The sequence below is a fragment of the Triticum dicoccoides genome, chromosome 7B (genome assembly GCF_002162155.2).
Source record: "Triticum dicoccoides isolate Atlit2015 ecotype Zavitan chromosome 7B, WEW_v2.0, whole genome shotgun sequence".
NCBI classification, from domain to species: Eukaryota; Viridiplantae; Streptophyta; class Magnoliopsida; order Poales; family Poaceae; genus Triticum; species Triticum dicoccoides.
In genome coordinates this window covers 727,575,910-727,588,489 of record NC_041393.1, presented here as the reverse complement: position 1 = coordinate 727,588,489, position 12,580 = coordinate 727,575,910, and the positions used below count along the sequence as shown (strand labels likewise).

Sequence of the window (12,580 nt, the reverse complement as noted above, 5' to 3'; positions counted from 1 at the left end):
TCACTTGTGATCCTGCTGTATTTCCACTCAAATCACCCACCCAGCTGTAACATTGTTATATACTGCCAGTATAATTGACTATCCATTTCGGCTCCCGAGCTCATCTGATCTCAGTGAACAGTGAAGTCAAAAGAAAAAATACTTGAAAAATTCCGAGTTTGATCTGATCGACGAGCCAGACGGTGGAGCCAAAAGCCAACAAATAGCTACTCTGTGCTTGCAACCAAATGTCTTCACTCTACCAAAACGATGGTCAGTCTGCTAGACCATCTATTACATCCAGATGTTTCACCAGCTCACGGTCCGAGGCCGAGCTACGACTACGAACGAACTCCCTGGCCGGCGAGCTGCCATGGCTCCGGTGCGCCTTGTCCCCCCTGCCAGGCTGAGGCTCACATCTCCTCAAGCTTAGGGGGTCCAGCATATGGCGCTCGCTGTCCGACACCAGGCTTGGGCAGATCTCACAGTTGTTCATCGGAGATGTGTCAGACATGCAGTGCTTGGTATCAGCTTGCGGTTCTGATGATAACTTACGAGATGGAGACTGGTCCTGCTTTGTAGGCATGTTTTGCACATAGCCTCGGCTCTTCACCTGGACCATGAGATGATGGAGCAGCACCACAAGCTCGAGGATGTGCTCCTCCGTCTTCGCCTTGTCGGCGTGATAAAGCGTCTGGACGCCAGTCACGCTGTGCCGGGAACCTAATTTCTCATCCATATGAATCCTGTAAAATCACTATGTCGGGTTATGTTGCAAACAAGTGTATCCGATATAGTTGATGGAAATTTAAAGGGGGCTAACCCAGAGTGTGCCCATTCGCTGACCCATCCAAATCCTTGGTGTGCTCTGGTACAAGTATGGAAACAGTGAACTTTGTAAACAGAGAGAAAGAACTATGCTCAGAAATCAGGATGATTTGGAGTACCTTGTTGTATTTTCTGCTATTGGCAGAATCCAGCAAAGGGTTTTCTGCATTTCAGCCTTGATTTGAGATACAGTACGCTGCAAAGAATCACAAGGGTCGCAGTTAGTAATACACTTTGATGTGACAATTATAGTTACAAAATCAAGTCCCGATTCTTCTCAAGAAACTATATGCAAAATGTCTTATCACATTCTATAATATGAACTCCATGTACTCCTTTGGATATCTTGCAGTTACTCTGTCCACATTGGAAACTGAACTTTCAGTGCTTCAGAACTGAATCATGCCTATGGACAGACAAATAAAACTCTACTAGTTCTAAGCTCAATCGAACAGATTTACATTTCTATGACAGACCCCACGTGCATACATAAAATCATAGTTAAAAAAGGCGCACCTAGGCTCTAGGCGTTGGCAAAACGCATTGCGCATAACTACGCTTAGTCTGTGCATAACTGCACATAAGCATGCGCTTTGGTCAGTAAAGCGCAAGGCGGTGGCAAAACGCACAATTAACGCCTAGCGCTTTTTTGAACTATGCATAAAATTAACCTGTAGAATTTTACAAGGCAAACCTCCTCTTCAGTATTAACTGATTGCAACCGTGACCGCAGAGCTGACTTCACTGTTATTGGTAGTCCATGGTACAAGTTCTCCCTAGCCCTAGGAGAGAGTGGCTGAGAGACCTGCACATGCACACAGAAGATTGAGAACTCTATGCCTTTTTCTTATTTCTTAAGCAATGCTGTATCACAAATAGAAGGCTAAAGAGTATATATTAGACTGAAGCATGTAGACTTTGGTGATACAATATATGCACTATGACGTTGTAACTTCTTATTTCAAAATTTACTTTTGGATTGCTATTTTGCAGCTAGGAGACGGACTAATATTTATGTGGGTGACCATAAACATTAAGTACAGGTCACCATTGAATACTTCTTTTCACTGAAAGGAAAGGCAAATGAATAAATGCACAGTTCATCAACATAACAGAAATAGTTCCGTAGAAAAATAAGAGATCACATGGAAATTGACTACATTAAGCAAGCAAAATAAACATGATATGGGTCATCAAATTAACTTACTATACTTTCAATTTGATTGATAATTTTAGCGTAATGCAGTGCCAGACAACAGGGACCTAGCTTTTTGTTCTGAACTTGCTCGGTGAAGCCAGTACCTACAGGAACTGTTTATTCAAAGAAGTATCAGGATATTGTCAGATACATTTTCTGTGAACAATAAACCAGCCAATCAGTAATAAATTACCAGCTTCACCAAATGCATCCCGGATTTGTTTATCCAGAAAAATGACGATATCAACAAGCTTTTCGACAATCTGAATAGAGGATAACACAAAGCAATGTTAGCATCCATCAAAAGACACAAAAAACAATATGCGAGTAGCAATTCATCAAAAACGATCTCTACAGAACGCTGGCAGGCATAACCCAACAGATATAATTACAGAAGGCTGAGATATAAAGTAATGAAGCAAATGTGGATGAAGATAATTACATCTTCCAAAGGTTTGGACCACAAGGATTTCTTCTTCAAAGTTTTCACAAGCTTCCTTTGGCGCTTTAGTTCACTGTGAAGAATCATAACACTCTCTGCAAAGATTGAATACAATAAATATCTCTAATAGAAAATTTGCAGTACATGGTGTGTTATTAATATCATCTATAAAGCATAGCCAGGAAGAAAAGTTGCTATTCTTGTAGCTCATTATCTAAAAATGTGGAATTTTCCTCTAGGCCCTGGTTCCCCATGTAAGAGCCCTTACTGTGATGATTGCTTTACCTCAATTTATCACAGCAACTATCAAAAAAAAATTACTTTGAGCCTTGGATCAAGGGTCAGTTTTGAGCCTTATCTTTTTGCTTTGGTGATGGATGAGGTCATAAAGGATATACAAGGAGATAATCCATGGTGTATGCTCTTTGCGGATGATGTGGTGCTAGTCGATGATAGTCGGACAAGGGTTAGTAGAAAGTTAGAGCTGTGGAGACAGACTTGGAATCGAAGGTTTTAGGCTTAGTGAAACTAAAGCTGAGTACATGAGATACGGTTTCTGTACTACTAGGCACGAGGAGGAGGTTAGCCTTGATGGGCAGGTGGTACCTCAGAAGGACGTCTTTCGATATTTGGGGTCAATGCTGCAGAAGGATGGTGATATCGATGAAGATGTGAGCCATCGAATCAAAGCTGGATGGATGAAGCAATGCCAAGCTTCTAGCATCGTCTGTGACAATAGAGTTGCACAAAAGCTAAAAGACAGGTTCTATAGGACGGCGATTCGACCAGTAAATGTTTTATGGTGCTGAATGTTGGCCTACTAAAAGACGACATGTCCAACAGTTAGGTGTAGTGGAGATGTGCATGTTGAGATGGATATGTGGCGACACAAGAACATATCGGGTCCGAAAAGATGATATACAATGATAGAGTTGGGGTAGCACTGATTGAAGAGAAGCTTATCCAACATCGTCTGAGATGGTTTGGGCATATAAAACGTAGGCCTCCAGAAGCGCCAGTGCATATTGGACGATTAAAGTGTGCTGATAATGTCGAGAGGTCGGGATAGACCAAACTTAACATGGAAGAAGCCCGTAAAGAGAGATCTGAAGGACTGGGACTGAAAGGCTATGTTGTTATTGTTGTTGTTGGAGCCTTGGATTGCAATAGGTAAGATAAAATGTCATCACAGAATATGAGGTTCAGGGCAAAAAAAAATGCATCACAACTAAAAAAAACATCATTTTCCCCTTTTGATGGAAAACTACAGTGCTCGTTGAAGTAATTTTTTCTGTATTAAGATCTCTTCACTAAAGTCTTAATTTATGTAGTACAGTTACTATTTCCGGGTGAGATACTGGAAAAGCAATATGGTTCGGGCTTTTTAGGATAATCTTTGTGTCCTGTAACATAATAGTATAGGATGATTTAGAACCAAATATCAACGGTCGGCAGAGGTAGTACAAGAGGAATTGTCTAGATGAAACAACCATGGAACACCTAGAGCATGAGCTGTAAAAGCTACTCCCTCTGTCCCAAAATATAACATGTTATTACATCCAATATACTCATATATTGGATGTAATAACATCTTATATTATGAGACGGAGGGAGTAGTAGATTAGATCAGGTGAGCTGTAAAAACTAGCTGTAGTCTCCAGAACAAATTTGATGTGTACTGTAGCACCATCCTAGAGAGAGAGAGAGAGCGCGCTAAGCTTCACTGCTAGTGATCTGCTTGTGTTTGAGAGTGTGCAAAGCACATCTCAAGGAGTTGTGGGTCAACTCCAACAAGTTTTAGCATCTACTGAAGTTGCTTAAGAACAATGCCATCAGTCTGATTGTACCTCGTCTAGCTGCTGGTACAGACTCCTCCTCATGAAATTTCCTTTGAAATTCCTGCTCCAATCTATCCAGAGCATACAATTCATGGTAAAGCTCCTGCAGTTATAGAACTAGCTCATCAGCATAAGCTTCAAGCCAGAGTATGAATACAAATTCCACCTTCGAACCGTAGTTCTAGCTGGCCGGTATGCAGGAGACCCAATTCTTAGTTATTAACCTACTGAGAATTTCTTGATTTCATTAAAGATATTTAGCCGATAATTTCAGGAAGTACAATTGTAATCATGATAACTCCGCCTATGTCTTCTAGGCATAGCCGGTCCCAAGCCCGGGTAAAGGAGGAGGGTTGTGATAGGCTTGGCGAGCCAACGTAAAAACTAGCCAGTCCCATAGGTATGGAACCCATTTGAACGAGAATAGTACTAGGATGGGTGACCTCCTAGGAAGTCCTCGTGAAAGGGTTTCATATCTAAGGGTTGTGATAGGCTTGGGGAGCCAACGTAAAAACTAGCCAGTCTTTTGGGTATGAAACCTATTTGGGCGAGAGTAGTACTAGGATGGGTGACTCCTGGGAAGTCCTCGTGAAAGGGTTTCATATCTAGCCTACCCCAACTTGTTTGGGATAAAAGGCTTCGTAAGTAAGTACAATTGTAATCATGATGTTGCCACTTCTTGACTACATAAACGTTAGTATTATCATCAAGTACAAGCACCTCCTGAAGTTTTTTTTTTCGAGAAAATGCAAAGGACCTTTCCCGTTCATTGCATTGAAAAGATAGAGTTGGGTTACAATCCTCCTAAGAAGCCAAGTTCAAATAGGAGTGCACCTCCTGAAGTATAGGAATGTGGAAGTTAAGTACTCCCTCCGTTCCAAAATAAGTGTCTCAATTTATAAGTGTCTCAATTTATAAGTGTCTCAATTTTGTACCAGCTCTAGTACAAATTTGTACTAAGCTCAAGACACTTATTTTGGGACGGAGGGAGTAGAACATACAGAAGTGTTTTGAGCCAAACTAATCAGCTGCTGGAAAGTAGCTCCAATATGCTCTTTTGAATGATCCTGGGGCATGTAATCTTTCGTTGACCTGCACACGAGAGTAACCCATAGTGTTCAGAACAAGGGCTTATGAAATGGTAAATATTGACATGTCAAAATGAAATGCATAATTCTCAGAAGTATACTTCTCAAAATAGCGTCCCAGGTTATGCCATATCGGGTTTGTACACAGGTCACCAAATCGAATTACTTCTCTCAAAAAGATGGCAAGGTCTTCCCTGTTGGGTTCCATTTGAAGTCCACATCAATAACATCTGTGGTAAGATGAATTAGAAAATTAATGAAAACTTATTTCTTAACTAACCATACCTCTTGTCGATAGTAGCAATATGCAGGAGCTCACTAGAATTTGAGGAAATTAATATTTGCACACCGTCTGAATGCAAGATTTCTTCCTTCAGTTCTTTTATACTCTCGTCAGAGCATGATCTCCACAAACTGGAAGCTTTAGCTATTGTATTTCCGACTTCAAATGCCAAAACATTGACTTTATTTCCTTGATTTTTTCCCCCATAGAGAAACCCGCTGCGATGATTCGAACTTGCCCTGCCACTGCCAAGGGTATCTAACACCGCAACAGCCTTTTCCAGACCAGCAATGTTGGCTCTTCCTATGAATGCACCTGGTTCTAATACCTAGTATAAAATAGTGCGTTAGCTAATTGGAAAAGGCTGCTGCTATCTTCTCAGGTAATAATCTCTGATTTCTATGTTTTGAATAAGTAATTGAAAGATAGTAATTTGTAGCACAGAAGAGAAAGGAGAGCCGTACTGTCCCTTTAAGAAATAATAACATGTCCTAACTTACATATAGAAACTAACAATCTAACATAGGAAGACATGCTTGTTTTGAGCTGGTTATACTGGACCTTCTAACGTGGTTGCAAAAATGTGAAATATTGCTACGTGTTGCTTTGATCTGATACAATCAAGCTACTTGGAACTTGAATGTAGTTTCTTTTTTGGACGGAACAAGGCAGCCAAGGCTAATAAAAAATCGACATGTCAACTTTGTCTCGGTATATGGAAACCTTCGCATTACGCCACATACACACTCCTGCTAATTTTACTTCACCGGTACTAATGACGAGATACCCCCTACTCATGTTGTTTCCATGACAACATATATACTAGATTATTAGCGGTACATGTATGAGAGATGGTGTTAACTGCCACACCTTATAGCTAGGTTATATACAGTTGTCATTACCCTACTCTATGCATACTTCTACAAACAGCCTGTTTGGTAACCTTTTGGCAGGGGAATGGGAGTTTGTACAAGAGAGTTCATGGAGAGATTAGGTGTCAGAAACAGATTTTTACTCCCATTCCCTTGTTTGATACATGTTGGGAATTAGTCTGAGATGGAGGCCTGCCCACAAATTAACAGGGTCCCCCATGAGAAGAAATCGGCGGGAGTTGGCTCCCTCAACTCCCATTCTCCTTCCCACTGGAACTCACATTCCTTCTAATCAATCAGTGGACTTTAAATCTCCTCACCCCTCACCCCTGAACTCCCATTCCCCATCTCTTTCCCACGAACCAAACACGCAGTAACGGTTCCTTTGGTTTAAAGGAAAAGTGGAGGGAAAATGTAGAAACAGGAAATTCTCCTGTGGTGGCACTATTCATGCCTTTGATTCAAAGGAATGAGGCAAACGAAAAACATAGCAAAATTTCCTTTGATCTCAGTTCAAAGGAAAAATGCAGGAATTCTAACATCGACTAGTACCAATTTTTCAAATTCCTACGCACAAAGAACAATATATTTTTAGTGGCATAATAATATTCTAACTAAACATTTCATGTGGTTTGACTTTCATTTGATCACGTTAATTAGGATTCCTGTGGTTTTTCAATTCATGTGAACCAAACATCAAAGTTGACACAATTCCTATGTTTACAAATCCTCTGTTTTGTGCATGCATTCCTATCATATTCTTGTGTTCTTAGAATCCTGTGAACCAAAGGAACTATATTGAAGTGTTACCGTAAGACATCATTTTGTTTTGTTATATCGCTAGGTGTGAACTCTTGTTGGTTATATCGCCATGATATGAAAATAAAAACTCCCTTTATCGAACGTAAGACATCTTTTGTCATCGTCATTAGTGTATAAATGACTCATACTAAAAATAAAATAGGTTACTGTAATAAAAGAATCATTAAAATGTTACTATTTCAAGAACAAAATGAGTGTGACATGTTAGGGCATGCGCAATGGTTGATAAGAAGGTCTTCCTTTATATATTCCAAGTCAACTAGAGAAGCCAAAAAATATATGTCAAATAATGGATTATATCTTAGCTAGTGTTATCTCTAGCAATTAGTGTTTGCATAATCCTTAATTAAGGGCAGCCCGGTGCATGTAGCTCCCGCTTGCGCAGGGTCCGGGGAAGGGTCCGACCACTTTGGGTCTATTGTACGCAGCCTTTCCCTACATGCATAATCCTATCATTGGCATAAAATTTTAACTAGAAAAGATGTGAATAAAGAAATACATCTCATATAGTGGAAGCAATTGCAACTCCCCACCAATTATTCTACACTCTATATACATACATACATATATATATGCTCATTTCATTTTATTTGTTTCATTCTATATTGAAAATAGAGAACACAAGTAAATAACTTGTGCCATTAGTGATCACACCTGGTCCACCGACGACCCTGTATCTTTCCTTACCTCATTTCGAATGATTGTCTCTGTTTCATTCAGCTTATTCACAATTTCCCCTATAGACGGCCTTTTGGATCGATCAGCCTCCACACAACTTACAGCTATTTCAGTGCACCTCTTTACTTGTTCAGAGTATGACTCCAGCGGATACACTGATGCTGCACGTAGCCTCTTCCTCCAGTTTGTCCGTACCTACCAGTTTGAAACATAAAGCACCGTACTATATCAGTAAAGATGGCAGTTTACTCGCGAAATATTTACTACTGATATCTGAAGAGGCAAATTTTTCTCTTACAAGCTCTATGAATTGTTTGGTAGACATTTCAGCACTTCTGAAGTAGCCCATTGGTCCAGTCATTATCTTTATAATTACAACACCCAAGCTGAATATGTCAAACTTAATTGAGAGAACAGATGCATCTATGTATTCGGGTGGTACGTATCCACTGCATGATACATGATATATGTTAAAAAAACACCATATATTTAGTGCAAACAGAATTTCTGCTATAGAAAATTTCAGTTCACATGATAGTCATGCTTACTGTGTTCCTATAGCACTTTTTGTGATTTGCGATTGCTCTCCTCTAAAGAACCTTGACAAGCCGAAATCTGCGATTTTCGGCATAAGTTTCTCATCCAGTAATATATTGGCCGGTTTTAAATCTAAATGGTACATAGGATATTCCAGTTCCTCATGCAGGTATTTCAGACCCTCGCAAATCCCCTTAATTATTGAATAGCGTGTGCACCAATCATGTCCACTAGTTTCATCTACAGAAACATAGAAAATATCCATGAAATATATAATATTAGGAACTATTCCATGCATTTCTACCTCCTAATACAAGTAGATCACAAATGGATTATACCTGAAAGACATTTGTCAAGACCTCCATTACGCATATACTCAAAGCAAAGTGCTCTCTTTGTTATGTCAGCAAAAACCATTCTTCCATCGTAAGGTACACATTCTCGCCGAGTTTCATAGCAATAACCAACTAATCGCACAATATTTTTGTGGTCCAGATCTGCAAGGTTGAAATATTCTTTTTCAAATTGCTCATTGTCAAGTCCTAGAATGTCATGAAGCATCTTCACAGCAATCTTTTCCCCGTCTTTATGCTCCCCCTATTCAATATTTCACAAGCATGGTTTAGTTTTCTGTTTGTAGCAGTATATGTTATGAGTAGGGAGCACAATGAGTTAATACTCATGCTAGAATATATGCCCACCCGTATTCGCTAATGTTATATATTGTTGTTATATGACATAAAAATTGCACGGTAGCACAAGAACAAGTATATATGCAAGCTAGTCATTCACGAGATCAGTAGATCAAAAGAGGCTTGTGAACTTGAATGTGCCTGTATTCATATGCACGAGCAATGTTCAGGATATCGGTAACTGTTACCATATCGGTTGGGTTATGAGTAGGGATTAATCAGCAAATGGGCCATTTAACTGAATTTATCGGTAACCCATTTATCGGAGGTTAACTAGGGCCATATCTATATATCCTAGGCTATATAACAACATGCAGTGTACTAAGTGTCTAAATATGCAATCCTAGGCTACATAGCAATAAGGAAAATTGTTGCCATGATGTTCTGATGATGTTGTGGCCAATCTAGAAGGACATAAACCTGCACAATGAAAAGTAGGGAGGGAACGGGCCAGTTTTGGGCTAAAAAATGCCTACCGGTTAATTGGCCCAGCCAAAAATTCAGCCTGGCAGCTGATAAATCGGCTTGTCAGACAAATTAACTGGACATACCAGTTAATGGCTTGAATAGCATGTTCCCGTATCGGGAGGGGTATGAATAGCAGTTAACTGACCAATATTTGGAACAGTGTACACCAGCTAGCTTCCATATGCATTTGATGGTTGTACATGGTACTCTAGTTAACCGCTCAATAATGGAGAAACTTAACAGTGTAAAAAAAAAATTCGAACCGGGCTTTTCCCCTTTTCATTACTTTCATAACAGAAATACATTGTCTCAGGAACTGAAACTATCAGGACTAGGGAAAGAAGAAAAGCGAGTTCGGAGCAACATCAGGAAACCCACCATCTGCGCCTGTCATCCATCAGGAACGACAGATCATGGGGCGAAAACCTGATATCACCCAAAGCCGCACTACAAGGACCTACATAAGATGTGTGGTCTGCATCCTCAAGTATGAGGCCACCTAGTCTAACTGCATATGACTGTGGCTGAAATTCACAGAGATGTCTTACAAAATCTTACCTTGTAAACAGTTCCATATGCACCAGTACCAAGTTTTCGGTTCTCAGAAAAACCATTTGTAATTTCTTCTAATAAATGGAATGTAAGAGGCCTTGGCGACACCGTGTGCGTGTTATTCCCTCTACTACTGGTAGACAAAATGAATACAGCAACGTCACATGAGAGAAATTGTTAAGCTTGTATAAGGATTTGAGGCTCATAGCGAAAACTGCCTTTCTCCTTGTTGGCGTCGTCTGGCAGCAGACCAGCCGAGCTTGCGAAGCATCTTATCCATGCCTGGAAACACAAAACAGAACTAAATACAGTATATGGATTTCCGTGTAGATTTCCGCTATGGTTCCATATTTATCAAACGGTTGAGTAGCACAGAAGGGGAATTTTTTGGTGGGTTTGCAGACCGGGCCTGAGATGAGGTCGATCTTTCTTTAAGACCAAATTAAGAAGCAAGAATTTAACCACAGGTTACAAATTAAATCAAGCAGCATGAGGCGCCCGGGAGGGAGGCTGGGAGCAGAGCATGGTACTAACCTGGGAAAATTGCTGCTCTGTGGAACTATATGTGATGGTCAACGCTCCTGGAAGGGGAATGAGCCTACAGCTAGCGATGGCGCTTGTCTAGGTCTGTAGCCAGTGGCCACGGACCCAACAACCAAACGGAGGGTAGCACGGTCCAATTTTGTTTTATTTTTTGCCCAACACATCTGAAAAAAAGTACAAAAATTGGCACAACAAAAAAAGACATAAAATGGCTCGGTTCTAGATAGTACTCCTACATGTTTGGAATTTGCAAAATTATTACAGTAGGAAGAGCTGTAAAACAGTCTTACAACATGAGTAAGCATCGATTTGTTTGTTTCATTCAACAGGAATAAGCATCAACCAAATCTACAAACTACATACACGTACCTAACACATCAAGCCCCGGAGTTACAGTGTTCGGGCCACCGGCCGCCTCCCCCAGCGAAATCCACACACACGCATACGTCTCGTGTCGACGCCGGCGTGGAAGAGCCAGGCGCTGCCGCGCTGGAGCAGGCAGTGCTGGGCGCGAGGAGGGGGTCGGGGAGATGAAGCATCGGCGGTCGCTGCAGGTGGAGGAGCTTGCCGGCAAGGTGGGCGCGACCGCGCGGCGGCGCCGGAGTGGAGTCAGGGAGTGGTCGGAGCTCGGAAGCAGAGGGGAATTAGGGATCTAGACATTTAGTGGCGGTCTATCGCAAACGGGGAGCGCCTACTCCCCCCGACCTCTTTTTTTTTTTTGGGAAACACCTTCCAGACCTGGCCAAACGGGCCGGGCCGGCCCGGCCCGCCATGGCACGTTTAATAGCCGGACTGTGACGTGCCGGCCCATGGGGCGCTGCTCCTTGGCCCAGGCACGGCTTGATCAGTAAACGGGCCGGCCTGATGGCCCGTTTAGCATGTTGGGCTTTAATTTTTCAGCCTGTTAGGCTGGTTTTTAGGCCTATTGGGCTATATTTTAGATGAATATATATATAAAAAATTTGAAAATTATATAAAAAATTAAACGGATCGTGCCGTGCCGGCCCGCATGCCCAGGCTCCAGGCCCAGGCACAACCCAAGGCGTGCCACGTGTCGGGCACGACCTGGCCCATGGCGGATCGTGTCGGCGTGCTTGCGGGTTGGCCTGTTTGGCCCGGCCCATTTGGCCAGCTATAACACCTTCCCCCGACCTTTTTTCTATTTTTTTTTAAGAAACGGGGAGCGCCTAAGGTAAACAGCAAACGCGCACCCCACCCGCACACTTTGGGTCGGCCGATTGCGGGCGCCTCTGTTTTTATCATTCCGTGTTTCCTTTTTCTTCTTTTTCCTTTCTTATGCTTTTATAAAACATTCAAACATCCGAAAATAAATCTGAATTTAAAAAAAAAACAGGAATTTGAAAAACACGAACGCGAAAAAATGATGGTGAATTCATAACGAATTCAGAAAATGTTTGCCAATTCAAATAATGTTCATAAACAAAGTTCACAAATTTGGAAACTTCTCACGATTTGCAAAAAGGTTCATGCATTCAAAATTGTTCATGATTCTAAAGAAGTTTATGAAATTTATAAAACATTTGTGAATTTGAAAAAAGGAAAAAGGAAAGGAAAAGGATAACAAAAAAGAAAATAAAAAACAGAAAAATGAAAGGAGAGAGAGAGAGAGAGAATGCAGACACATAGTAATGGGTCAGCCCATTCCTGCGGTTGGGGGTGCGCCTTTGGTCGCTATCCCCCGACCCACGCGGGAAATAGGATCGACCTTCGCAAACAATAGGACGAACTGGACGACGACA

At 41.3% G+C, this 12,580-nt stretch overlaps 1 protein-coding gene across 2 annotated transcripts; it reads right to left on the bottom strand.

Annotated features, from left to right (window-relative positions):
• LOC119336377 (protein PSK SIMULATOR 1-like) lies at nucleotides 1-11,506 on the bottom strand. Of its 2 annotated transcripts, none has more exons than XM_037608391.1 (19): nucleotides 11,190-11,506; nucleotides 10,812-10,984; nucleotides 10,496-10,559; nucleotides 10,284-10,410; nucleotides 8,904-9,162; nucleotides 8,577-8,805; nucleotides 8,327-8,477; nucleotides 8,038-8,223; nucleotides 5,659-5,984; nucleotides 5,475-5,567; nucleotides 5,287-5,377; nucleotides 4,295-4,388; nucleotides 2,448-2,542; nucleotides 2,199-2,268; nucleotides 2,015-2,118; nucleotides 1,502-1,612; nucleotides 927-1,003; nucleotides 803-847; nucleotides 1-725 (listed from the first exon to the last, which is right to left on the bottom strand). In XM_037608391.1, the coding sequence occupies exons 3-19, from the start codon at nucleotides 10,555-10,557 to the stop codon at nucleotides 254-256; spliced, it is 2,592 nt and encodes an 863-aa protein (XP_037464288.1). In that variant the 5' UTR covers nucleotides 10,558-10,559; nucleotides 10,812-10,984; nucleotides 11,190-11,506; the 3' UTR covers nucleotides 1-253. The 2 variants fall into 2 exon arrangements, 1 of the variants encoding a protein (XP_037464288.1); XR_005162433.1 differs by having other exon boundaries at nucleotides 630-725; nucleotides 1,479-1,612.
• Between the last annotated feature and the right edge of the window lie 1,074 nt (nucleotides 11,507-12,580).